General features: G+C 51.5%; 4 protein-coding genes across 4 annotated transcripts; 2 read left to right on the top strand and 2 right to left on the bottom strand.

Moving 5' to 3' along the window:
- Positions 1–3460: 3460 nt before the first annotated feature.
- On the bottom strand, positions 3461–5197 carry LOC100901431 (methyltransferase-like protein 7B). Its single transcript, XM_003738697.2, has 4 exons — positions 5054–5197; positions 4528–4670; positions 4264–4419; positions 3461–4169 (listed from the first exon to the last, which is right to left on the bottom strand). Exons 2-4 carry the CDS (start codon positions 4652–4654, stop codon positions 3724–3726), a joined length of 729 nt encoding a protein of 242 aa, XP_003738745.1. The 5' UTR covers positions 4655–4670; positions 5054–5197; the 3' UTR covers positions 3461–3723.
- Positions 5198–6062: 865 nt separating this feature from the next.
- Positions 6063–10609, top strand: LOC100901576 (glutathione synthetase, chloroplastic). Its single transcript, XM_018641788.1, has 6 exons — positions 6063–6187; positions 8699–9177; positions 9261–9753; positions 9883–10071; positions 10182–10353; positions 10471–10609. The coding sequence occupies exons 2-6, from the start codon at positions 8761–8763 to the stop codon at positions 10607–10609; spliced, it is 1410 nt and encodes a 469-aa protein (XP_018497304.1). The 5' UTR covers positions 6063–6187; positions 8699–8760.
- Positions 7022–8445, bottom strand: LOC100897957 (non-specific ribonucleoside hydrolase RihC). Its single transcript, XM_003738674.3, has 3 exons — positions 8407–8445; positions 7460–8311; positions 7022–7365 (listed from the first exon to the last, which is right to left on the bottom strand). Exons 1-3 carry the CDS (start codon positions 8443–8445, stop codon positions 7216–7218), a joined length of 1041 nt encoding a protein of 346 aa, XP_003738722.3. The 3' UTR covers positions 7022–7215.
- A 3708-nt stretch (positions 10610–14317) lies between the features above and the next one.
- On the top strand, positions 14318–27204 carry LOC100898104 (ubiquitin-conjugating enzyme E2 Q2). The gene is made up of 6 exons (XM_003738675.2): positions 14318–14597; positions 23894–24010; positions 24989–25202; positions 25347–25657; positions 25793–26063; positions 26320–27204. The coding sequence occupies exons 1-6, from the start codon at positions 14436–14438 to the stop codon at positions 26349–26351; spliced, it is 1107 nt and encodes a 368-aa protein (XP_003738723.1). The 5' UTR covers positions 14318–14435; the 3' UTR covers positions 26352–27204.
- Positions 27205–27735: the final 531 nt, after the last annotated feature.

The following is a 27735-nucleotide window of genomic DNA, read 5'->3' on the forward strand; positions in this document are numbered from 1 at the left end:
CTCCATGCTTCCTTCGCAAGCGCGTTAAAACAAGCTAATTCTTGCGTCGGAAGAGCTGTGCGGATCGCATCATCGTCGAGTCGACACCGCTGTCTGCTGTCCAGACTCCCACCGTAATCGCTCCCTAATTTCTTTTCCACCCCGGAATCGTTCTCATGCGTATTCATCGTCTGCAGACGCGGTGTCTGAGATGTTTCCCTTCTTCATTCTCCTCAGGCTTTTTGTGCTGCGCCTGCCTATTTTCGACGGGTTCGAGACGTTCGCAAATCACTGTTCCAATCTGGGAGCAGATCGTGGCGACGGAAGGATAAAAAAGAAGAACGACGCGGAGTAGGAGGAGGAGGCGCAGAAAAAACGGGTGAATTTGTGCTTAATTCGCGCGACTCGAGTCTTCCCGCGAGTAGCAGGCAGGCAGTGAGTGAGTGAACGCGCGAGTGAGCCTTACTGGCTTACGGTCCGGCTGCTTGTGGGGAGGGTGGGTCGTCGAAGAAGATAAAAAAACGTCAAATGCAGGGAAACCAGACTTTCCTATTAAGTTAGCTGCGCAGCGGACTCATTCTCGAGCCCTCAGGCAGGATGTATCATCAGCATCATCGTCGGCATTGTCATCATCATTATTATCAGACCGCGAGGGCAAACACAAGTACAAAACTCCCTTCTGTGTTCTTACGCATAGCTCCGAACTCGTCTCTGTGTTCTACTATTTATCTGTGTGGAACAATTAGTCCCGATGCGACTCCTCAAGCAAAATGTTCGTTCAGCCTCTCGATGTCCTTCAGTCTAATCGATTAGGGAGGCAGGGAGCCGACGCTGCCGTCCTTGCCGCGCCTGAAATCAGTGTCTCCCCTTTACATTCCCCCGCTCATATCCACCTATGTATGTCTGATGTATAATCATGAAGTCACAGAAGAGCTGTGTTCATAAAGAATCTCCGTCTGTCGCAGAGAGACTCGTCCGAATAATTAGAAGCTTTCTTTCTCCACCGAGCTGGAAGGAGTTTCAACTCTAAACGAGATGAAGGGATTGCTCGCTGTTTCAATTGTTTGCTGACACTGAAGTGAGTTTCATCTTTTCGTGAGAGTGGGTGGGGAGGGAGGGAGAATGGGTGACTTTCGAGAAGACGCTTTGAAGGAAAAACGAGGGGAGCCGAGGCCTAGCGACTTGAGAGACAGCCTGGGGGAACTCCGGATGGACGAACAGGGGGCATATTATTATCATCATCCTCGTCGAAGAATTTCCCTTGAGTACAATAAATCATTCGACCAAGTAGAACCACAAAGCGAGGAGAGCGGAAAAGAGAAGAGCGAAGGACTCGCTACTCCGCGAAACCTGATGTTTGGAAGCATGTAGGACGGTCGACCTCCTTCTCGTTGATCGCATTAATATCCCACCCCTGCGCAAAGTGAAACCACTTGAGCAGTTTTGACCCGCGGATTGACTGGGCTCATAAGTCGCTCTCGATAATCCTAATATTGCGGCTCCTCTCGCCCGCGTGAGATATTTCCAGACCAATCGAGGGATATAATTTGATATTACCCTGGTCAAGAACGGCCGTTTTAACGAAAATGCCAGCACGAAGCGTATCTCAATCACCTAGCTCCAAGGGACGGACGCGCGGTTTTAGGTTGGGTGAGCAAAATGGCGGAAGAAATGTTGTCCGCCCGAGCTCGTTAGAGCCTACTCCGTCGGGGAGTTTCTTTAACTTCCTGTTTCCGTAGGGACTTCCTTATCTCCAATTTGAGTTTCCGCTGGGAACCCTTTTACGTTGCTCACAAGCGAAAAACGCACTCATCCTCTGACGTAGAGGAAGCTCACGAGGATGCGGTCATGGAACGACCGCCAGGCTCCTAACATGTCGATCCGAGATGAATAACCACATGATGCGAGGCCGCAGGCCGCGTCTTCTGCGGAAACCGTGGCTCCGCTGCATTTCAGTCTCGAGCAGCCCATGAGATTCTTCCCTTTGCTCTCTCCGTCGAGGGATGATCCTTCTCCGAGACTCTCATTTTTAGGATTACCGGGCAAAAATCATCAAGCGACGAGTTCTCGATTCTGGGGATGCGGACCGGCAGAACTTGCGTAGACTCTGCAAGGAAGAAGCAAGAAGGAGGTTCCCCCGCAACTCATCCGATGCCTCGCAGTGTCCTGTATCGCCGTCCGCGGTAATTGTGCATCGTTGATGTTAGCATTTGAATTTGCGCCTCGAGCATCCCCGTCCTGGCGGACACTCATTCAGTGCCACGGAGAGGATCAGCGGGGGTCACACACCAGTCAAAGTCAATGGGAAGCTATAATCGCTTCGATTAGTCACTTGTTGAGCGGTGGCGTAGCGAGCTCCCGGCTTCGCACCTTTCGTCGCCTTCTCTCGCCATGCCCTTTGAAAATGCGATCGATTTCTTCCTCATTGTCTGAAGACAGCGATTTGCCCTTTAGACTACACAATTCTACAGTCCGGCAGCGCGCCGCTGTCCCACGCCACTCCTTCAAATACAGATTGAGAATTCGCCCTTCTTCCCCAGCTGTCGGGGAGTCCTAGCGAACAACCACAATCGAGGGCGTAGAGGGGTTTGGCGCAAGAACCGCGCTCCGTGGGCCCGGAGTTCAGCCCCGCAGAATGGGTCGGCCCCGGACTTCTTTCTCTGCGCTCCGGATTTAGCCCATATCGTCGTTCAATCTCACGATCGCTTCTGATGCATTCCTCGATGAAAGATCCCGTTCCCTGGTTAGATTCCGACCGATATTGCAGTCATTCCGTGGCTGCGTTATAAAGCCTTCACATTGAACCGTGAAAACTCATTGCTTCTTTGTGATCGAAAAAGAGGGCTATCAGGAGATCGTCACACATCTCCCAAGAGGAATCACTGGACGAAAGTCGAATTTTCTGACGGAATCGTCGGCCCGAGACATTGCTGAAACATTCTTCCGGCGGGCTTGTTGGCAAATATCGTCCGCCAGGGTCGATGATCGAGAGCTCTATCCAACACAGGATTCAAAGGGATTCACAAGCGGATACTTCGATTCGGACCGCGAAACCAAGTGACTTCGTGGAGCTACCTGGGTAGACCAGCGTTTCCCTTGGCAGGGTCGGATTCCAAGTCGAATTCGTCGCGACTCGGGTTCGATGATCGATACTTGAAGTATTTATGCGATCCACGAGATCCTCTCGGCTCCGGAAATTATTTTTCACTCAGTAGAGAGGAACGTCCGAGCGTCTTGTATATTCTAGAACGATTCTCACGAGTCTGCATCCGTGCCCAAAATAGGCATAGACAGGGTGACCACCTCATATTCCAATCCTGGGATGAGTTCCTGAGCTTCTACGGGGAATCAAGATTAGCGCTCCGGAGAAAATGCAGCTCGCCGGAGATGTATGTAAAACCAGATCCATCTTTATTCTTCTCATTGCTAAATAGCACCGAATGCACTCAATTACGCGGAAAGACACTCTTGAATAGAATTCCGGAGCTGAGCCTAGAAATCCTCAAAATACCGGGTCATGCTCGGGATTCCTCGCCAAAATGAGATGTACAAGACGTACAAAGTATACAGCATCTCCCCAGTATATAGAATATGTGGACTGAGAACTCAGCTCCGTATATGAAAGGTCTCCAGCTGAAGAACAAGGGTCATGACTTGTTTGAAATCCCTGGCTCACTGGATACTTCTCTCAGTCCCACTAGGGACTCCGTGCCGGTGTATACTAACATTCCGTCGATTTCTTGGCTATTTGATCGCGAATCCAAGCACGAACTCTCGATCTGGGTAATATTGTGGAAGGAGCACTCTCTGTATCACTTCGCATCGCAGGAAACGCTGATTCCGAATTGTTTCGGCTATAGAATATGGCTTCGTCCTGAAAATCGCAGCGATTGATGAGGCGACTCTCGGAAGCGGGTTGTACGATGTCTCCGACCGCAGTGGCTGTCCTTCAGGAAGAGGTTCGTGTTCGAGAAAATAGAGATGACCCCCATCGATGAGCACCCGACGGAGCTCGCACAGGTCTCGCTCCAAGTTCTTCGAAGCGCAGAGAACGAATGTGACGACAGCCGCGTCGAAAGTCTTATCCGCGAGGTTTCGTAAGGCGTCCAGGTTGCCGATAGTCATGTAGCTTCTCTTCTCACTGACCCTCCGAAGGGAGCGATCCTCGCAGACGATTGTGCTCGTGCTATCTGCAAAGCATTCGAAAATGATCTCTCCGATTCATGGTATTCGGCCAACTCGATCATCCCAGAATCAACGAAAGCATGGATCTTGTCGACTCACAGTATGGGAAATATTTATAATTCGCGGCGAGCAGAGGATTGTAACAAACTTCCAATATTCTCAGTTCATCGATATCGGAACTCTCTTTCGAATGCCGCAGTAACTTGAGATTCCAGAACAAATCCCTCTTATACGCGTCTAGAGCTGAATACACATCTAGAAAGGAGCATGCGGCTTATTCAGTAGTCTACTTTTTCGGCTCGGGTAGGAGCTCCAAAATGCGGGGATGAAGGTCCATTCCCCAACGTTCGCCCACCGTCTCACCGGGATCGGATCGAGATCTATCCGGAATCCAGCTCTTCAGGTACTCCACGATCGGTTTGAATTTGAAAAGGACGACGAACAGTAATCCCACGGATAGAGTTAGAGCTCTCTTGTTCTGCTGGTCCATGCTGAAACCGATGCTCCTAAATGGATGAGATCAATCGAAATGACATTCGAACACAGTTCGGGACTCCATTTTGTCACATATCGATGATTTTCAGGAGAAGTCCGAGTGCGAAATCCAGTGCGGAGAAATATGAGTCTTGGAAGAATCTGGTCCGCGTTCTTCCGGAAACGGCTCGAGAACCCGTGACAAAACACGTACATGAGCTTCGGTGGGATCCGGGAGGAAAGTGGGGGAGAGGAGAGTACAGTTCAGAAAACTTTACCACAAAACACTCATTCTGATCCTGAGAGCGTCATATGCTGTACATTTTGTGTTACCACTGACTGGGAGACGACCCAGGGTCTCGGCTCTCACTTCCTTCTCTCTCAAATTACGAGCTCAGCTCGCTCAGGAACCCACCTTCAACGATTCATTCGCGCTCTTGAAGAGAAAACCGATTCGGATCGCGGGAGTTCAGTGGAGCATGTCTCTCAGAAACAAATCGTTTCTGAGAGTATTCATAATTTCGCCATGTGGAACGCTCCGGCGCAGGTGCGCTAGAACTTTGTCGACCGGCGACTGACAGCGTGCGCGAGATTTTTTGAGGTTGCCATCTTGTGGAGAGAGCATGCGGGAGGGTTGGTCAAGTTCGAGGCTGGTGGGCTTCTCGCGTGAAATGAACGGGCGGACGCTGTGCTACGCTGAGCATGTATCCTTGTCAGAGTTACGGTGATAAAAGAATTCCTCTCTGGAATCTCTGCTGTTCGGAATCCCTGGAAATCGGAGAAACGCAATTGCTCTGGAACATCATTTGCCTCTATCCGGACCACGGTGCTCTCGGGCTCTTTTCCGAGATTCCCATTGAATTTCCCCCGGAACTACCACCGTGCACCCAGGCTAACGATTGGATGAGATTTCGCGTGGGCTCGGATCGACTGTCGTCGTCAGTGGGACCGAGCAGTGGATGAAAGGTGGGAGAGTCCTCGGGAATTCTCAGTGATTTCGGACGGTGTACATGTTTTTCTTTTGAAAGCGGGCTTTACCCGAAATGGGGGATCTTGCGCTTTTGGGAGTCGCGAATCTCATTCAGTCGGAGCCCAACGACCAGATAGCTCCCCAGTGTGAGAGAGGAGACTCACTTCGGGAACTCGGATACGTCCCCCAGGAACGTCAGACGATGTCGTTCGGAACGATCTATTGTCATTCAGCTTGACTTGGTTTCATCGAGCCGCATTCAATATCATCATTCGTGAAGCGGCGTGGAGCAAAGAAATCCAGCGTGATCTTGTCTTGGCTCGAGCCTTCGTATAACAAAAGCCCTTGTAGAAATCGAAGGAGGTAGAGCAGGAGAGACTGCTCGGTCGCGCGTAAGCTTTCAGCAGCAATCATCCTCATCATTGTCTCCGCTCTCCCACAGTCATTCCAGGCCGTCACTTTCGGGTCTACCTCGTACAACAGGTGTGGAATTTTTCCGTGGAGTAATCGCTTTCTGTCAAGAGGCTCCGTGCCCCATGTATCGCTTCAACGCCTCGCTCGGATAGTGTCAGCGAGAAGGTGAGGCCGACCGATCCTCAACATGCGCGAACGTTCGTCAACTGACAGCCGACTCGATCGGAATAGTTCCTATGCACGCGATCTAATCGAACATGCCGGCAAGGAATGTTCCTTCTCTTCGGACTCCCGACGTCCTGCCTCACGTGGCCGAGAACCCACTGTCCGATGGTTAGCGACCGTTTTGGTGTCAAGGTCTCGAGGAGAGCAGCATACCGGCTTCCAATCATGAAGGACCTGTGTGGTGTCGGCCAATGATTTCGGAAGTGGGAAAAGTCTGAGAGGGAAATTGAATGTATGGGGAGTTCCCCTCCCTCATTCCGAAAAGTCTCGCTCTCGTATCTGGTTCGCGATGCTCGGTTTTTCGGAGGTTTCCCGCGCTCCGGAAGGTCTCTCGGTGGAGGATGGATCGATGGAGTCGGGTGACAGAAAATCCCTGAAAACCTACGCTGGTCGAGATCAAAGTCGGTTAGTAAGGATGAGCCCTCTTCGATTCTCCTCGCATGGGGAAATGGAGTCTGCTGAGTGGGTGATTCCCATCTTTCGGCACTTTGCCGAAAGCACTTGGACTTGGCATTGTCGATTCCTGCGTCTTTAGAGCCCCACTATACTAACTCGACAGCGTCCGTCTCCAGTGTTTGAGGTCTTGAGTCTCAGTCAGAGTAGTGATCATGCGGAAAATGAGTACTCGGAAATATCCAGAGTGTCGGATCGAGCAGAGTGATTCGAGTTCAACGAGGTTTCCACTTTCCACCGCGACAAGCGGAGCTCCTCATCAACGATTTCTTCCCGCTAGCTCGGGACACCGAATCTGCGGTGAGGATGAGCGGCTCCATGTTTCAAAACATTTATTCACGGAAAGACCGCCTGAGCCAGAGCTCAATCATTCCGAATTGGCTCCCCAACAGAACAATGCGCTGGTATGGGAGTTTCCCTGAACGTGGCCTGTGATCGCGCTGGAGTTCGGCATGAGTCACCGACGGATCTATGGTTAGCCTTTTGACTTCAGGAGTCTATGAGACGTCCTCACTTCACAGCATGCGGTTGTACATTAACTTCAGGAGATCAGTGTCGATATCGGAGACGATTCGAGCGTTCGCCTCTCTGTTCCATCGATGCGGAATCCTTCGGTCGAGCACTATCGCGCCTCTTGACCATTGTCCGCGGAGCTCGGCGTAGATCTGAAACAGATGAGAGGTTTCTCCAGATTATCTCCGTCAGAGAGAAATTATTTAGTAGTCGCTGGCATCCCTATGACCGAAGTCGCGAACTTACTGGGCAGGTGAGGGCTTTCGTAGCGATAGCGGGGTCAAGATAGACTGCCATAGCTGTCAAATCGTAAACGTACAGCCCGAGATGTCCCTCGGCTCGCCAGCGTTTCGCCGCGCTCCCCATGATCTTCTTCAAGAACTCAATGTACTTATTCGACTCGTCAAGTGAGTCGAACCACCTCCAATCCAAAGGATAATTCCTGCATGCTTCCATGGTGACTATCGTCAACTTATCAGCCTTCTCGATCTCGTTGACGACAATGGCAACAGCTTCGGGATCCCAAGAAAAATTGAACTCGGCTCCCGGAGTGTCGTTCCCGGACCCGATGCTGCTGCCTCCCATCACGACGAGCTCTTTGAGGTTCGAGAGGAATTCGGGATCGAGTTTCTGCGCCAGCGCGACGTTTGTCAACGGTCCTAAACTCACGACTATCAGTTCCTGCCTGAGTTTTCGAGCGAGTCGGATCATGGCGTTGACGGCGTGCTCCGCAGGGCATGGTATTTCGGGCGCGGGATAATCACCGGATACCCCACCGAAACCGTCATCGCAATGATACTGACTCGCGTCTTTGAGAGGTTCGACGAGCGGACGTCCAACCCCTTCGAACACGGGGATATCGGTCGCGTCGCACAACTTCAGCACCCGCAGCACGTTCGGGCGCACTTTCGCGAGCTCAATATTCCCACTGCAGGTCGTGATAGCTTCGATACGAATGTCGGGATCCTTCTGCGCGACTCGCACCGCGAGTAGAATGGCACACGCGTCGTCCGTTCCGCAGTCGGTATCGATCAATAGCCGACGCATAACGAGATCGGGTAATTGAAGCACGAAAGATGATCGCTGAGCCGTTCTCCGCTAGATCGACACTGCGACGATCATCGGCGCCATCTTATCAGTATATCGTTCGGGAGAGATAGACTTATCGTCATCTCAACGCTCTCCCTCCGCGCCGCTCTCATCCCTTGGATCCAGGAAGATGTGATCAACATCTCTAGATTCGGATTTCTCTCCCACATTGAGGGAGCTCTCCGGGAGCGGGCGAACGTACAGCGATAGCCGCGAGTGTCAAAACGTCGCTCGTCCCTGGACCATATTCTCTTCATCACGAACATAACCACAACCGAGTCCTCTCTTGTCCCCCCCTCTGGAGTCGGGAACCTCGAGTCACAGAGGAGGTCTGATCTTTTTCGTATGGGGAATCGTCCAAGGCATATCGTCGCTGACAATTTTTTTCTTCCACAGATATCGGATCTCTCGAAGTTAGTCTCTACAGTTGTTGCGGTAAAAAGCTGCCTGAGGGGAGCATGGACCTTCAGCAGCTAGTTCCGCTCCCTATCGAGAGCGAGGCCCTCGAAGAGCTCGCGGAACATGCGAAAGGCTTCGCGTTCGCTCGTGGCATGGTGATGAGGAGTCGAAGCGATATCATACCGTATACTCATGCGGTGACTTTTATCCCGTTCGCTCTCCTGCCGTCACCGTTCCCGGAGGAACAATTCAACTTGGCCTATCAATTACAAAAAGATGTAAATACGGTGTATTATCGAGCCACGAACGACTACGATTTCTTGAGGGAGAGTCTCCAGCACACTATCGATAAGGACGAGTTCACGCGGCGGCTATGGCACATGTATGAACGCACCAGAGAGACTCAGAAAGACGTACCGTCGCTGGCGATCATCCGTTCAGACTACATGGTCGGACGTGATGGTGCCGCGAAACAAGTGAGTCGCTTTCCTTAGGGACCGATACGGATCTCGTATGATAGCCTTCAAAACTAGGGATTTCATCTCTCGAATAATTACAGGTAGAAGTCAATACGATTTCCGCTGCGTTCGGCGGAGTCTCTGTTGTCACACGAGAGTTACATAAATACGTAGCGGATAAATTGGGGAGGAATAGATGCCCGCCGGAGAACAATGCGACCAACCTCGCGCGCGCCCTGGCCAAAGCCTGGAGAACTTATGTCGAGATGCACAACACCACAGACGCGGTCCTTTGCTTCGCGATTGAGGACCGAGTCTTCAATCCCTTCGATCAGAGACAGCTCGAGCTTCTCCTCGTCGAGAAATTCGACGTCCCTGCTCATCGGGTGGTTTATAGGAAAAACATAGACTTCGAGAGCGCTCGGATCATGGAAAACGGGGCTCTCGTCGTGAAGGACCAAGAAGTCGCGGTTCTCTACATGAGGACCTGGTATGACCCTGCCCAACTGCCAACGGAGCGCAGTTGGGCTGCTCGAGAGACTGTCGAACGTTCCCGGTGTATAAAGGGTCCGAACTTGGCCTGGCATCTAGTCGGTAAATGCTCTCGACTTTGCTTGTATTTCCGTTCATAAGTATCTTGTACTCATGAGTATTTTGTTATTATTATTATTATTATTATTATTCCTACGCTGTCTTCTGCAAGAAACATGAAAATTTCCGTAGGCTGCAAGAAAATCCAACAAGAACTGGCTCGTCCCGGGAGTCTCGAAAGATACTGCGACGATAAGGCTCAGGCTCGTCGGATTCGCAAGGTTTTCACCGGACTTTTCGCTCTCGAAGAGCCGGAAATCCTCGAGATGGTGATGAAGTCCCCAGAACAATATGTGATAAAGCCCCAGCGTGAAGGAGGAGGTACGTTCGAGGGCTCCACTCGACGCACGATCAAGCTTCGTGATGATAATAAATACGGATTTATTTCCCTTGAGGTCTCGATGGATAACTCTGTCGATTGCTTTCCGCAGGGAACAATATCTATGGGAAAGATATCACTCGATTCCTCGAGAGTTTACCGGAGGATCATCGCAAGGAATACATAGCCATGGAGATGATCGACGCTTTTTCTTCGAAGAATTATCTCGTCAATGGAGAAAGAGTCCATCTGACGGATGTCATGAACGAATTGGGAGTGTTTGGGTGCGTCTTTTGATTAAACACTCTCGGTGCTCAAGCTTTTCGCGATGGATTGTCTCTGCTGCGCTGGACTACGGTTAACGAAAGGCCCCGACGGTAACGCTACTCCGTATCTTCCAGGTGCATCCTGGCTTCGGCGCGAGAAATTTATTTCAATGAGATGGACTGCGGATGGATATTGAGAACCAAAGACAAACATTGCAAGGAGGGAGGTATAGCGGCCGGTTTTGGTCACCTTGACAGTCCGTACCTCTCGTGAGACATTCCGGAGGACTAAACGTTCGGTGAAAAAATTTACCTGTAGAGCCGAAGGACAATCGTTGCTTGTTCTGTATGGATTTTATCATGATGAATCCGTTGATTCGGATGGAACTTGTAGATATGAAAGGATGAATAGACTAACTTTTCGCAAAATTTTTCGTACTTGAGAGCCCTCGCTGAACTCATATTGGGCTCGGACGATCATTGTATGATAGCCTACCGAACAGTCAACATTTTCATAAGGGTAACCAAATGAAGCGGGATTAGTATTTCTACATGTTTGAAGTCTCGTCAGGATGCTCCCAAGAACTTGTTGCGATAATGACTCCAAAATACCCCTGTGTATCAAGACCTGTCCATGAGACTCTGCTCGTCCGGAGACGGATGGAGCTCCATTTATCGAAAATTCCGGGGGCGTCCCTTTTCGGAGAGTGCCCTCCCGATGGAGAGATGAGCTCACGGGAGAGAAACTACGGGAAAAACATCAAGGAGGAAGGCTTTAGAGTCCTCTCAACGGAGCGGGAGTATGCATCACCCTACATCCCGCGAATCCGGTGCAACCGTGCCCCGGTACGCTTGCGCAATACCACTTTGAAGTCCTGAGACCTGGGGCAGTCGACTGGTTGTGCTCAGACCTTTGCGTGAAATTTCGATGAAGGCAGAGGTGGGGATAGCCCCCGACGTCAATCTCAGGTGGGCTCCGACTTCATATCTTCGGAGCAGGGGAACAAGTCTCAGGAAAAGGGGAACCTGAATTCCGCCGATTCCGTCGAGCGCCTCCCATGTGTAGCTGTCTGCGGACCGACCGACTCAAGTCACGTGTCTCCTCCATGCGATTCTCAACGTGTTCTAAACCTTGGAATACCATAGGTATAAACATCTGGCAATTCTCTGGAACTCATTCCGAACGGATCATCTGCGGCCCGGGAGTTTTTTCGCGCTAAATATAAGCATAGCTCCAACTTGTGATGCCAGGGCTCACTCTCGGCGCTCGGACATGGCGGGGCTGACTGGTTCTCCAGTTCTATTGTAGTCGCCGTTGGTGTCAGACGAGTCGTTAACCGGGACTGCAAGCGAAGTTATGCTCTGCTTGCGCTGCCACATTCGGATCGGGACTCGGCAAGATTCAAACGGATGGCGTTTTATAACAAGAGTCACGCAACCCAGATGTCACATCTACCGAGAACTACACCGCAACGAGGGCTCCTGGCAAAGGGAGTCGTCGGGTCGTCGCGAGATTATTGAATTTTTCCAAACGACTCGGAGGGATCAAGAAGGGTCATTGGACTTTTCTCATGTTCGACCATCGTTGAAGAAGTCGCTGAGGAATCATTGCATGTGTAACCACATTCAGATACTCGTATCGGAACCATGAGGAAGGTCAATTCGGATACGCCTTCTCTATATCCAGACAGAAGATAGGTGCTTCGAGATTGTGTTCTCTCCTTTCAGAAAAAGGCTAGGGCATCTCGCTTCTTCTCCCAGATCGGGGACGTGATGGTCCGATCGATGCTAACGCGTACATATAGAATTCTAGAGGATCCATGGAGACTTCAGGCGGCCGGCTCAGCGGACGGCCTGAAAAAATTCGTCACCTGCGCCAGCTGTTTCAGGAGACGGTTTCCCTTGCGGGAAATCCTTTGTGGGAAGCTAGGGAAGATCCTCGCTAGACATCCACTAGATATATACCCATGGAAAACGCTATTCACTATTTATGGAACACGTATGAAACGTCACGATACTGCAGGACATCAGAATTACGACCAAGCAGCGTGATTGGGGACCGCGACGAATCTCACGCAAGCAACTCCCAGATTCGGGCGTGGTGCGTGACGACACCTCTCTGATCACGTCCCGAGCGAGTCCGGCCCTCGTATCGGAAATGTGTGTCGACTTCCGCGAGTCTCGAGCAGGGCCCTCTCCACGAGGTCCCCTCGGGAAACCCCTCGAAAACAGGCAACTGTGTCGCGTCCTGAATCTGCCTCGATGACCCACTGACATTGATGTTAGTCTCCAGGCCATGGGAAACTATGAAGCTGTCATGAACCTGCCTCGAAACTCTATCGCTAACTGCACCGATTCACAGATGGAGCCACAATCGGTTCCGGGACTGGCGGAAACGATGCCGACGCCAAGATTTCTCACAAGAACTGAAAACTAGCAGCTCCCCTCTCGAGGGTTGCCCTCATCCGAAGCGTAGTACCACGAACGTACCACAGTCAAAAGAGAAAGTTGGGACTTGTTGTGGCGTCAGGTGGTTTTCCTAGCAGAGAAAAACCTGCTGCTGCTGCCATGTTCGGAGATTGCGCAAGATGCGTAATTCGCATTTTAGGGAAAAACCTCTCGATTTCCAGCCGTTCCCGAATCGCGCGTTCGGTCGAATAACCACGGGAATGATAAATTCTAGAGATCAACTAGACGCGAATTCAACGGGAACGGAGCCTGCTCTCGGTGAGATGATCTGCGAGCTTGGACACGGGATCGAATTTTTTTCAGTTTTGCGGAAGAGTCTCAAGAGAGCTACTGGCGAAACCCTCAACTCTGTCCCTCATGGACACCGCGAGAAAATGTTCGATTTGATCGGGCTGTACCCTGAGGGTGCGAGAGCGAGCCTCTGGCCTCGCACATTTCCAAGCCCCGTGCTGTGCCATCTCGTTGACGTCTCAGGTCTGCCTCTGGATTTTCTGGTCAACATGCGGCCTTCGGAACGAAAGGGCAATGTACTCCCGCCGCCGCTGCGGCCGTCGCTACTGGAATGACGCCTACATTATAGCATGATCACAGATCAATCGAATTGGCAGAGCATTGAACCCGCGCTCAGAACAGCATGTCAGTTCAATGACTACGAGCATGGTATTTATACACTACGCTCGTAGTAGTCGTCTTCATACTTTTCGGTTCCATCGGACGGCCTGGATCTTCTCGATCCTTAGTCGACTGCCCATGTCAACGAATGATTTTCGATTTCGCGCAGCAATTCATTGGATCGAATTCGCACAGTCCAGTTCGCCCTTTTCCACAAAACATAAGGACGCGACTGGAAGTCGTGCGACCTTGCGCATGGCTCCTTCCGAGCTATGACTTACTGCTCGTGGCTTCTGAGAATGTTTTAGAAAGCGAAGGAATGCAGGTCTCGAGGGGGGAAAACTTGGGAGACAGAGCATCGAATCGCGCAGTTCCATTCGCAAACCGAGAGATCTCGAAGCGAGAACTCCTCTCCCATCCACGACCTCAAGTTTCGCGGAAGGAGCTCGTCACGTAAACGAGAGACTCGGTTTCCCAGCACATCCAAGTGATCGCCACTCAGGACTTCGGACAGCGAGTGCAGATGTAGTGAGGGCGCGTAGGCGGCGCCGCGTGAAGAGGGCTGCAGACGCTTCCCTGTTCGAAACGAACACACTCGACCCTGGAGGACCAATCCCTTGGATTCTCGGAACTTTCCCGCCTAGCAGATAGATTCTAAACGGAATCTAGCTCACTCAGTCGGTGAAACTCGAGCAGAGCATCGAGCTCGCCGTGTAGTCACCGGCTTCAAACACCACAGCCATTCGAATCCGAGGCTTTGTTTTCGTCGTCGGCGCTCGTGTCCCTGCCGCGGCCGCCGCCGCGGTACGCTTCCCTTTCGACGGCGGAGCTCAGCCCGCCGATGTGGTACGGGCTCGCCATGTTGCTGTAAAGTCTGACCGTGTCTCCGAGCAAGAACGATTACTGTGCGCTCTGCTGCAGAGCTACTTTGGTGCAAGTTCACTCGTGAAGTTTTTTCGTTCGTGATACAAATACTGAGCGGTGGTGTTGTGGCCTCGCTCGGGAATGCAGTGCTCGTGATGGCTTGCCTCCTCCAGCTGAAACAAGACATTCAGACGCTGCAAGCGTCCTTTCCCAAGAACCACGAAATTTTCCAGGTAGTCACAGCATCCGTGGACGAGCTAATCTGTCGGTTCATAGGACGCAACTCGAAACGATACGAGATCCACGCGAATATCACGGTGAGTACGACGTAGGTCCCGGCTGTCTCGCATCGCTCCCAGGTGCGACTGCGGGACGAGCTTCGATTGATTTTGAGGAGGGGCTCGATGGTGGCTCGTCCTACTCACTGATTCCACTTCGGTGACGAATTTCTTCGCCTCAAACGCGAATGAAGGGACAGCGGCGATTTCTCGAGTTCCCGAATCGCAACTACGATAGCTCGAGGCGGGAAGGAACAGCCTTTATCGAGAATACGTAGCCTTGAATCTCTTGGTGACACCTTCTTCGACTGATATTCCGCTCTCGGCCCTGCTTCCGATCGAATTAGGGCTCAGCTGGGGGAAATTTTTCGTAAGTTTCTCGAGGAAAACGCTCGGAACGCGACGTGCAACAGTTATCTCGAATCCTTTCTGAGGATTTCTCGAGTTGCGGAGCGTTCAATACGGAAGAGATGCCCAGTGCGTTGTTGCTGGCTGCCGTCGAGGCTGGATGGATGGCTGGGTAACTGGCTGGCTGGCTGCCTGCCTGCTCGCCTGTCGTACTGGAGTGTCGCTACTTCCTCTACGCGTTAGCATGGGAATGAATGCTCTTTGGCCGGCCGACGAGGCCGCGGTTTTCTCTAAAGAGTGTGCGCAAAACAGGTGAACTTGTTTTATTCCCGGAGAGAATTTCGGAGAATCGAGTCTGAGTGACGCAGATGTGAGCTCTGAGTTTCCTCGGTGCGACTCGGTGTCGATTTCTCTGAGCCGACTAGTCGGGGGGGGGGCGGGCGGTCGGTCGGGGCGACGCCGAAAAGCGGCAATCCTGCCAGCTTCGAGCCAAACTTAGAAATCTGAGCTCCGAGATATGTCTTATTAATAAACCATCAGAAACATTTGAGCGACAGTTCGACTCAGCTGTGGGCTGGGGATTTCCGTCGTCGACCGCTAGAGTTTCCGAAAGCTTCGAAATGCGACCGGAAAACTTGAACCGAGTGTCGAGGACAGGTCTGGAAATCAGATCGTAATCGACTGTTGTACCGATCTCGGGGAATTCCTCTGTTGATCAGAGAACGCCATCAGAGCAGTGCCATAGAATCGGATAGATGGCCGGTGCTTCCGCGCAACAATAGTAAGTTTATTTTGATACTCGCTTCCGTTATTGAAAGACGACATTTCAGCTTGTATTGCCTCACCGGTCATACGAGCGGAGGGATGGCATCACCCGAAACTGTTTCATGTTCACAGTTTCCATTTTTATCTCAAATCGTAGAATCCGGCCGAGAGGAACGCTCCCACAATTTTTTGTGTGCATACGCAGCGAGCTACGCACTTGGTCTTTTCGTCACTTGCATCTCGCCACCATCGCCATCTTTGACATCGTGATTGTCAAGTGGAGCAACGACATTCGTTTCGACTTAATTCTCACGAAGAACTCGCTGCGCTTCGATTGGATATATGTACATGTGTATTATGTAGCTCTCGATCCGTCGATCTCGATCGTTCAGAATCTTTGTCGCGGTGAATCCGCAAGTTTAAGATCGACGAATATCCCGGAACCCTCCTTCCGTTCCACACCCTCGAACGTGGACCGGGCGAGACTGATATACGCAGTTGTGGTTTCCCGAGCTTCTCCTCGAGACAGACTCGCCGTCACCGAGTGGTCGTCGTAGAATCTCGAGCAATACTCCCCCGATTCCGACGAGTGATCAATTGATCGCATAATTGACCGAACTGATTCCGGTTGACGCCTCAGAGGTGTTCCGTTCGGCGGCCGTTGGTTCTATCGAATTCCACAAACATGCTGGAGATATTCCTGGGATCCATAGCGAAGAAAGCTCCTCTCGTTGTAGACGGACGTCTCAGATCATTACGGAAAACGGTTGGTCAGCTGGAACGATGCTCAAAAAACCGGCCGAGGATGACTCCGATAGCGCTCGGGGGAGTCCGACAGCCATCGAAGATTTCCGCGTTACGCGCAGGGGGCAGAGATTTAGTTAGGTACGATTTCCTGGTTTTCCGGCGCGGGGTTGGGTGCGAGACCGAGCGCTGCCCGGCAGAATTTGTGTGCGATCGACCTTTTCTCTTTTCTCGCGGTGGTCGGCCGTGATCGCTCGAGCTCATTCGCTTGAATTGTGGTACTTTTGGCATGCGAGAGCGTTCGCTTTTCCCGTCGGGGGCATTGGCCCGACGGTGATGGCAGCCAATTTGGCATCGGAGTTCTATGTTTCGCCGACCACTATAATGACTCAGTGAAACCGTCGGAAACTCGCACTGCGAGCCACATTGGTAGTCGAGGCGAGAAACCTGGATGGATGCCTGCGCGGACTTTGATTTCTGGATACGGATCGGGACTGCCAAGCGGTCGAACTTTTTTCTCCGCACTCCCTCTTCGCTTCAGTATTCGGGCTAAGAGTGAGCTTTGGAAATATTGTCGCGGACCGATTCTGAGTGGATTTCCGAGCGTCGACGCCGTCTGCCGATTTGCCTGAATGACCATTGTGTTTCCGGAGGGGAAAAAGAAAACTGAATTTTTCCGCCGTCAGCCGGCCGAGAGAATAGTCTCCGCGAATTTTATGTCCCTCCCTTCGTCCCCTCGGCTCTGTTCGGACTGGATGTCCGCGAATAGCCGTCAGCCGTAGATCCACGGAATACTCTTGATCCTATTTGGCGAGTTCATAAGACTCGGGAGAAGAAGGATTTTCTGAAAATACCACACGACAATGGCAGCGACCGCGATGTTCAGAGGGGTGTCTGTCTCAGCCTGTCTGGGCGTCGAAGAAGAGGCCCCCTCATGAGCGAGCCCAGCTTCGTCCGTCGTTTCTCAGCACCAGCAGCATCATCCCCAGCAGATGAAGGATCAGCTGATGCCATCGTTGTTGTCGATGTCGCTGCTGCTGCTGTTGCTGCTGCTGCTGTTGTCTATAGTGGCGGTGCATTCGTCGATAAGCGATCAACGCACGGACCAATGGGCATCGGGAGGGGGGAAGGGATGACTTCGTGCTTTCACTTTTGTCGAACTCTCCGAACCGAGCAGCTCCCATTGCCAAACGTTGACTAATACGCGGAAGCTTCACCAACGAGCATCATCAGTGAATCGTAGTTGGCGTTGGTAGCGTAAGAAGCGTGCTGCAGTCAGCTGGTGAAGGATCGGAGTCCATGCGAACACTCTCTGATGGTTTCACCGACGAACGGAATGAATCTCTCACCGTCGGCTCGGCAGCTGGGAAACGAAGTCCCGTTTGCAGAAGTTCTGCTCAGGTTGAACGAAGAGGCAGTCGTGGGCGCCGCCCGCGGAGTTGACGAACAAGGCTGTGTGGAGGAGGCTCTGAGAATTCCTTGCGGAGGAATTCGTCCTATCGGCGGAACGACAAGCCGACAGAAGGAGGAGAATGAAAAACAAACGATAAATAAGAACACTGCACCATACGGTTTCCGTCACGCCTCGTTGACTCATTTCACAAAGCCTAGCCTCAACGAGGCCAGCTGCTACTGCCATCGGTCGCTGGAAAAGCTGCCGCGGTACAGAATTTCGCCAAAAATCCAAGACATGATCGATCCATCGTTCGCGCACCGAGTCCCAAGTCTCATTAGAAGCGTCTCCATAGAATGACTCTTTCGAGGGAATGACGAATGTCATCGTTCGCCGAGTTACGACTTTGCGTCAGCTTTCGCGGCAGCCTTTGCGGTAGTACTTGCGGCGGCCCCTGCGGTGGCTCTTGCAGCAGTATATGCGCGGTAGCATTCGCGATCAACGGCAGCATTGTGCGGAGCCGTGAGCGAATTACCCACGTCGTCGATTGCCCGTCGATTTGCGGCGCTGACTAACTTCCAGGGTTGAGGAACTTTCCGCAAGGGACCGATTCCGTTTTGCAAACGGAACAGTCAGTCTGTGAGACAGTCAGTCAGCTGGGGAGAAGCGATATTCATCTTGTGCGAGGCATACGGCTATTTTGTAGTGTAACAATGTTGCTTGACGTCGACATCGGTGTCATTCACCGTTGAAGCTATTTAAGGGAGAAATTTCATCGCGTTCCGCTTTGTTTTCCCCCGCCTTTTTCCCCTCCCTCTCTCGCTGAGAGAAAATTGTCTTCGACTCACTCAGCGGACGACACCGACCGAGTTTACCAAACGCACTTGGTCGGACTCATCGCCGGATGACGTCACATGTCGTCCCGATGATTCGCCAGACCTTACAAGCTAGCGCTATTTCAATTCTCGTCGGATCCGAAAAATGAACGCATTCCGAGCGTCGGATGGAAGGTACATGACGGCTCACTCGGTGTAGGGCGGAAAAAAATGGCAGCCTGGAAACGTATCATCGGATAATTCGGGTGGAATATTTAGCTAGGAGCCTGTTCGTCGAGGTCACAGAGTAGTTAACGCTGCGAGAGATGATGGCTATCACGTGTCATCGGTCGGAAGTCGGAAGAGAACATCTCTCCGAGATTCTAGGGAATGCTACGCTTCGCCTCCCCTTCCGATTCCGGAGTAATTTCGGTCCCCCGAGTGCAAGGATTCTTCTTGGAGAACTTTCCCGCTCACACATCTCGTTTCCTTTCTGAACTTCCGATTTCAGCGGGACGTTTTTTTTCTGAATGAGCCCACTACTTCTGAGCATTCGATCGCCAGTGTCGGCGGGCGCATTCTCTCTCTTCAACGCGAGATAGAATTCTGTTCCTCGATGGGATGCTGTTTGTTCAAGGTATCCCAGAAAAGTCGAATGCTTACTCGGATTTTCTCTGCTTGAAGAGACTCTCCGAAATAGAATCCACTCGAATATGATGTAACGATTGAGCGATGTCATTCCCTCTCTTCGTACCGTCATCACATGCGCTTTTGGAGCGGGGACAGTGAAATTTATGTTAATCATTACTGGATCTGTTGACTCCGATTCGATTCTGTCGTGTGCTTGATGACAGGACATCTCGCAGGGCAGAATGCGGTGGCTCGTATCATTCGAAGACCCGAGTCGGCCGCCGATGTACAGAATCATCTTTTGCTTGATTATGTCGAGATATTCATTAATCCAAGGATTAATTCGAGATTTCGTGAGGAGCGTCCTCCACATCCGTGGCGCACGGTCACGCGTCCGCACTTTCTGTAAACATCTCATCCTACGATCCAAATGGGAACTCGGCTTCATTATAGGGGAACTATTTCGGGACATCAACGTCACAGATCGCGAGACGTATCCTTGCCGTAATCTGAGCATCCGATAATATAGTTCAGTTTCGACGGTCGATGCGAAAACTCGCAAGCTGCTTTCCCTGCTCAGGAGCAGCTCAGGAAGAAGCATCTTCAGGAACCGTCCACTCCGTTGACGGAGTGGACGGAACACATGGAACGATCCATGGGATCATGGAATCGAATCGCGATGCTCGACATACTACACGACCCCACCCTAGCCCCATCCGATGACTCTTCTTAAGGGGAATCCAGGATCCTCGAATCGCACGCAATAATGATCAGAATGAGGATAAGAAAAGAAACATCTCGCTTGAGAAGAAATTGAATGCATTAAAATCGCATCATACTTGACTCCGCAGCGTTTGTTTGGCTCTAGCGGTGGCTCAGTATCTGGAATAGCATTGACCTCGTCTGCTTCCTGGCTGTCGAGTTTTGGGGCTTTTGTGTCTGTGCGAGTGCTGCCACCAGCGCATTGAATCGCGGGAAACCGGAACGTGAGGAAACACTGACGAGTTTCCATGTGCACATGCTGCTATATATTTTGAGCGTTTCTTGTCTCCGGTCGGACACGACAATCATTCGATGTAGCTCGATCAGATTACGGCGAAATCCGTCGCTTCTGAACCGCCAGTGAACTCATCCGACACGAATGACTGGCGACATCAAGTGTACTGGAGGTTCCAGTGCAAAATGAGGAGCAATCGATGTTGAGACGTTGGAACATTCGATGTGAGGTCGACATCGGGACCTTCAAGGCGACCGTTTTCTATTCTCGTGGGACATCAAAAGCTCTTTCGGGATATCGTTCGGATGAGACTCTTCCTTTCTAGAAATCGACGAGTCACGAGTCAAGGACATTAATTCATACCACAGATCTCTAGTCCGACTAATGACGATCGATTGTGGATTTCGCAGCGATCACTGAAGTCCATCCCATGCTCGAACCCGTAGACAACTCGTGTCATCACCCGGACCAGCTTCGATTCAGCTGTGTCGCTCTATCGGCGCCGACAAACGCCTAGAATGGCCGAGCGTCGTCATAGGGTTCAAGCATCGCGGTTGAACTCCTCTTTTTGAAGTGGCGTGGAGTTAGTTGTTGTTGCCAACAGTTCCGAAACGCGCAACTCAACTTATCAGTCACCCCTTCCTTTACGCGGAAGTGACGCAGGAGCGTTTCGGGTTGCCGCTGGCGTCGGCGCTAGCGTGCGCTGTCGGTAAGCGGCGAGCCAACGAACGGACGGACGGACGGGCGGGCGGGTGAGCAAGCAATATGACCACCTATCCATCCGAGCGAACCGGCAATGGCGACCGAATGGAACCCTTCTCAAGCTCCGCAAGGGAAACCGGACAATGGAGAAAGCGTGTTGTGACCTTCGCTGCTGGAATCTCTTTTTTCTTTCTTTCTATTTCCCATTTTATTCTTTTTTACAAACGAGACTCCCACAAAGGGTGAAGAAAGTCGGAACGCGCTATCAGAAAGCGTCCGTATTCTGTACGATGTCGCGCCTTCGGGAACTTTCTTCCAATGTTCCTACCTAAGGCTCTCCCTCGAAACTCGGGCCGGAATCCCCTTCCTGCTGAAGGTCCGACCGCTCTCGATATCGCTGGAGAGGGTATAAAGTTCATAATCCTGCCTCGGTGAGGCATCGGACTCAACATGAATTATTTTCGCGTCGTCTCCCGACCGGAAACTGAATGTCGCGCTGAAATCTCGTCGATTTTCGGCTGCTCTTCTGTCTTCTGAGCGGTACGATATGCAGTGTCGTAGGCGCGGTGCGTAAGCGTCTCACCGAGCGAGGCTAGCCGCCTGCGAACGAGCCGGCCGTGATCGGGAGAAGCAGTGAGGGTGCGCACAAGGGCGAAGTCCTTTGCGAAATTCTATGGCGCCCACTCCATACGAGTAACAACGAATGCCTACAAAGACTGTAGCTGTTTTTCGGTGACGGAAGCGGGCGAGAGCGGGGCAACAAGCGACTCGGACGGTTCTCATAAGTTCCGTGTGATGTGGGGTGATGGTGGAATATCGTCTTCAGCTGAGCTACTTCCGCGGTCTGCCACGCTGTCAAAGAGCGAACGAATGAGCGTCGAACCAACGATCCAGTCAGTCAGTCAGCCACGGAGGGAGTCGGTCACACACGGCGACGATTTGACGCAACAACATTCGATCGCCATCATTATCGTGATCAGACGGCGAAAACGACGATGACGATCCTAGAGTCTGCATTTTGCTCCGTTTATATTCGCTTATAGACTTAAGAGGGATGGCTGAACGGTGGTGGCCCCGTCGAGATTATCCCTAGCGCTCGGAATGAAATGTTATCATCAGATTATTATCGCTTCTGTTATTACCTATCATCGCCCATAGTCGCGCGCCTCCTATTCTTGCATCATTTCGGGTTTTCTTCCTCGCCGCAAAAGCTACGCAAGGTGGCAAGTTCCGAGTCGAATCGAGCAGGAAACCCTTGAGGGATGTAGCTCTTTTTCTTGCTCCGCAATTTCGCCGTCCCTCGGCATCCCGTGACCTGCGTGAGTAAAATAAGGTTGCGCCTGAAACCTTACGGACCATCGACTACAACTACCTATATCTTATGGGACTCGGCCGTTATTAGTGAACGCATTCTCCTTCCTGGATGGGCTTCCCTGACCCGTCGCTTCGAGGATTCACCAGAATGTTCCGCGTACGCTCACGAGAAGCGGTTCATTCACCGTGAGAGTTCAATTATTTTCCTCCTGTGTCTTCGGCGAGTCAAGCTTTCCCGAACGGATCAGGATCCCCATTCCAGACGGGTTCTATAAGCTCGAGTGGTCCGTCGAGGGAGAATCAAGAATTAGAAACATCGAGGTAAAATCGCATAATGACTTCGTTCAATGACGTCATTCACCTATTCGAAAAGTTCCCCGATAGCGTTCCGACGAACCACTGCGCGGCGGGCTCTCACCGTAAGTCTTTTGTATATAAGCGTCGCTGAGAAGGCACAGTCCACCAAACGCTGCCAAGACTTTCAGCCGTTCTTTTGACGAAGACTCCAAACTCGAACTGAACCGAACTCTTACGCCTTGCTCTTCATGGTCGAAGCTCAAACGGCTCCCAGAGGATACAGCCAGGGGTCGATCCTTTTAGGGCTTGGGGTCATCCGGAGATCCGACTTTAGGTTTCCGTGGACACTCAGCTCGATTTAGAGGGAAGAAAACGGAAACTCTGAATGAGGAGGTCCTTGCTCTGTACGAGCGAATCGTCAGTGAAGAGTCCAAGATCAAAGCCGCGTTATCGAACCTCCAGAAAGATTCCTCGTGGCGTCATGTTATCGATTTCTGCTCCCTCGATTCATTGGTCGCAGAAACAAGCGGCTCATAGCTCCTATGACACAGTCCGTGGCGGGCTCACCTACCCGAACGGATACCGCGCTGCTATCCGTGGCAGAAGCTAGCTGCATGGAGGTTTGACGCACAGGCGAGTCGTTGCACCGTGAATGTGTGAAACAAGCGAATCGACGGGGCGTCACCTCAGATGCAGGTGTCTTCAATTGCGACGGAGCTCCATTACGGGTGGCATATGTACCTGCTTCCCTATGACAGCCGGAAGATCCGTATCGGGTGCCGTCGTTGCACCCTTTTTTACGTCGTTCCGTTAGAGAACGGACGGTCTCCTCCGTCGCATGCCAATACATCCTTCGATATCGGACTTCCCGATGTGGAAGTTGTTCTAGTTCCTCGCTCGTTCGGTTACGGGTATTCCTCGCTGTCGCTTACTTACAAAGTAACTAAATAGTATCGAGGGCCGACACGAGCGAAGTCAGAGGAAGTTTCGAAGGCGCGCAAACAACAACGTGTGTTCCGAACTAGGACCAATCCAATTAGGGGGGATCAATGGCTGTCTGGGGCCTCTGGATTCGAAGGCGACCGTCTACCAATCTGGAGCCTAATCCCGCATGCAGCGGACCACTCCGGAACGTAACTGCGTGCTTCGGAGTTCAAGGAGGAGTCGGGAAATGCCAGTCGATGAGATGATAGAGATGTCGAAGTCCCGATAGGTGTCTCGTGTCTTGCTTCTTTCATTCGGCGAAGTATTTACATAGGAGACCAGATTTCCGTCCTCCTCCCGCCCCACGAGCCCGACTAATCTGTTCCGTCGTTTTTCTAAATTCCAGGAAACCTACCCTCAGACGCCGCCGGTATGGTTCAGCGACACAGAGGATCCTGCTATAACTAACATCGTGCAAATGTTGACCAACACCTCCGGACCGGACAACCATATACTCGCACAGGTGGGTATAAGTATCTCATGTGATTCTCGTATCGCATGGTGTTACGTCCCTCACCTAAGTCGACTTAATTGGGGAAATAGCGGATGAGTTATGGTCTCCGCTGCAACTTCTAGTCCGAGGGGGAATTCTACGCCAGGGATCTCCATTTTTGTGCCGTTTGTTGATGCGGAGTGAAACTTTCGCCGAAAATTGTTGTGCCCTTAGATGTCTTCGGACTCTTGAATTGCTGTTGTCAAGTTTGGTCGTTTTCTGAGCGGAACTCGGCGCTGAAGGTCATCCGATCCGCAAGCCTGTTATTATACTTTTCACTGGGACTTTTCAAGGCATTCTTGCGAATGACCCGATGTTTTTTCTCGATGAGAGAAATCGGAAGTTGAAGGGAGAAGTGATGGGATCCGCTCGGACCCGATCTCCCGCTCCCGATAACTCCAGCCCGACGTTCCATTGACGTGATTCCAGTCTTGTGGATGGAATATGTGACTGGATAGGTATTGTATTCACTGAACAGCGACCGGTACTGCCCGAGCGCCTACGCTATTGAATCAAAATTTCGAATGTCTCATGGGTTCAAGGAGCGTCCACGCCATTGCGATGTTCTGATTGATCCGGATACATCTTTGAGCTGAGCTGATTGCTCGATATGATCATGATCGTGATCATGAGCGCGGTGCAGCCGCCGACTTGATTCGAGGCGAAAAAAATAAATATCATTAGAAGAGGGGGGTCTCGTAGACAGTCGTTCGTCTACCGCGAGGGGAGCCCGAGAGCCGCAGGACGGTGCTCGTACCACCCCGATCAGAATACAGCGATGGGGATCCGGTTCCCGGGAAAGTTGGTCATTCCTTGAGTTCCCCGTGCACCGCTTCTCGAGAAATGCTGAAATCGATCCTTATATGCCCGACCATGCGCTAGCCATATATACTTGAACGCTACTGTAGCGTTGAATATCCTTTGCTGACGAAAATCCTTGTTTTCTAGGTCCGCGTTCTCGTGCGGGAGTTGTGTAAAGTGCACAGTTTCAGCGAACCCCTCGAGCTGGAAAAAATGGAGCAAGCCGCATCGGCGATTCTCCTTTCACCTCCCCCGTCGGCGCCCTCGGATGCTCCTTCGGACGACGACGAAGAACTGGAAGAGATGGATATGCACATCGAAATGGAAGAAGAGAGCGCCACTGAAAACAACAAGGAAGAAGGTGAGAACCCCCCCCCTCGTTCACAAGCAGGCCGGGGATATTCCTCGACATATTGTCGCATGTCCCTGCCAAGGACGGACGTGAGCAGCCTCGATCACACAGTGACGGTGTGTTTCAATCCGTGCCTTATTTTTCCGCTTACAGTGGACGGCCTATCGGTGGAGCACGTCGTCACGTTAGAACGACTGCGGCAGAATCAGCGGAAGGACTACCTAGAAGGCAACGTGTCGGGATCGCTGCAAGCCACTGACCGCCTCATGAAAGAACTCAAGGAGGTGTATCGCAGCGACTCGTACAAAAGCGGAGTCTTCGAGGTAGAGCTTGTGAACGATTCTCTTTACGAATGGAACGTGAAGCTCTTCCGAGTCGACCCCGACTCTCCTTTGCACTCCGACATGAACGTGCTCAAGGACAAGGAGGGCAAAGACCACATACTCCTCAACATGTTGTTCAGGGTGAGCGACCGCGTCGCTTTGACGCACCCCCTATATTCGTTCAAATGACATCCGGATACCCACATCGAAGTCCAACGAGCTCTGGCTTTGATCCGCCTCAAGTCCATTCTCAATTTCTTCTTCCAAATTTCGCAGGATAACTACCCGTTCGAGCCCCCTTTTATCCGAGTGGTAACACCTGCAATCTCCGGAGGCTACGTGTTGGGCGGTGGAGCCATCTGCATGGAGTTGTTAACCAAACAAGGTTGGAGTTCGGCGTATCCGGTCGAAGCTATCATCGTGCAGATCGCCGCTACCTTGGTAAAAGGCAAAGCACGCATCCAGTTCGGCGGCAATAGAGGACAGTACTCGCTTGCAAGAGCCCAACAGAGCTTTAAGAGCCTCGTTCAAATACATGAGAAAAATGGTAAGGAGAATCTCTCTCATTCAGTACCCCGTGAACACATAACGTGCTCGGCGCGTTAGGCTGACCGGGAAGTAGAATAGTCGACGATCGGCGCGATCTCGGGATTTCCACTGTCAGACACCTGAATCCGCGGACCAGTTCAGGGCTTGTTCTCTTCCCGATGCGTATCGATGAAATTCCGATACCCCTCGAGTTCTTCCGGCATCGATATCTGAATCTCAGACCGAATATCTAATTTAATTCCTTCTCTCCTCAGGCTGGTTCACACCCCCGAAGGAGGACGGCTAAAACACCGGTCGAACATCCTTTTCTAATTTTGGCTTTCACCATTATTGGAGCCATTCAACCAATCCTGCAAATAGCTATGTATTGTATCAAAGAACTTAAGACAAGATAATACTGTATGCCTGAGCGTGTATGATCGATCGGAAGACCGATGGGTTCGAATTCGTCAGTGCAGACGATTGTTGAATATGTGATGAATTACTCTTTTTTTTTCTCCACCGTGGTTTTATGTACGATGCCGCGCTTTCCCCAACCAATCCCAAACATTACTTCCCCCAACATGTTCCCCCCGACCCGTGCGGCCCCGTCGTCCTAACCGGCGAAACAACGAGGTCCACGGTGAAATTACATCCCTCGATCGCAATGCCGCGACTCATCCGCCACATAGCGTACGGTTCCGATCCGTCCGCTCCGTTTCTCTATCGCGTGCGAATCAACATGGAAGTTGATGCAGCCGGCGCAGCATTTACACCTTGACGTCGTCGACGTCGTCGTAGATCCGCGGCCGCCACTAGAATTGTCTGCAAACTTGTTGATGATGATGATGACCATGATGATGATTCGAACCCAGAAGTTGTATCGATGATGAAAAACGTGTGAGGTTTCCCGGTTGGATGACATTACATCGCCACTGGGTTTTAGCTAGTTAATGGTATAAAATTGACGCCGGATCTAGGGTGTGACATGATTGATTTACGAAATTATGGCGGAGGAGGAGACGTGTACGATTAGGATCAAGGATCTGAGGCAGTTGTACAATAGGAACGTCGTGGAGCGACCGTTTGTCCAGCAGAAAACGGCTTAAGCGTGTAGAACGATTAAGAATATGATGATGATGATAAGTACATATGGCGCTGCCTCGTTGTTATATCCATAATGCTGACAACGGCGGCGATGACGATGAGGATGATCTTTGATCAAGTAGGGCATACTTTAGTGAAGTACGCCCCAAAGGCGCGTTCAGAATTTTTCTTGAGAGGTCCTTCAGCTCGGAATTTCTCCTCCGCGAGTGTTGATCTTATACAAAAGATCATACTGCATACAATCAAACTCAATACATCCAACCAGACACCATCCTCGAATACACGCTGGAACATGTAGGCGACAACCTCCAAACTGTACGAGCATTGATGAATGATTTTAATGATGTGGTGAAATTCCTGGAAACTGTCACCCACGGATTGTTCAGCGAGCCGAGTCACGAACGGCTGGGTTGATGGGTCGATGATGCGTCGCTATCGGACGCTTCGGGCATCAGTGTAACTATAATTCTATTGCGCCCGGAGCCCCCCTCCCAACTCAATCAACGAGCCAGGCGAGCTCTGTGCCTCAGCTAGGCTTCAGTCCCGAGGTTCGTTACTCCTCGATCAGAGAGAGTCCTCGCAAC

This window comes from Galendromus occidentalis, unplaced genomic scaffold (genome assembly GCF_000255335.2).
Source record: "Galendromus occidentalis unplaced genomic scaffold, Mocc_1.1 scf7180000076295, whole genome shotgun sequence".
NCBI lineage: Eukaryota > Metazoa > Arthropoda > Arachnida > Mesostigmata > Phytoseiidae > Galendromus > Galendromus occidentalis.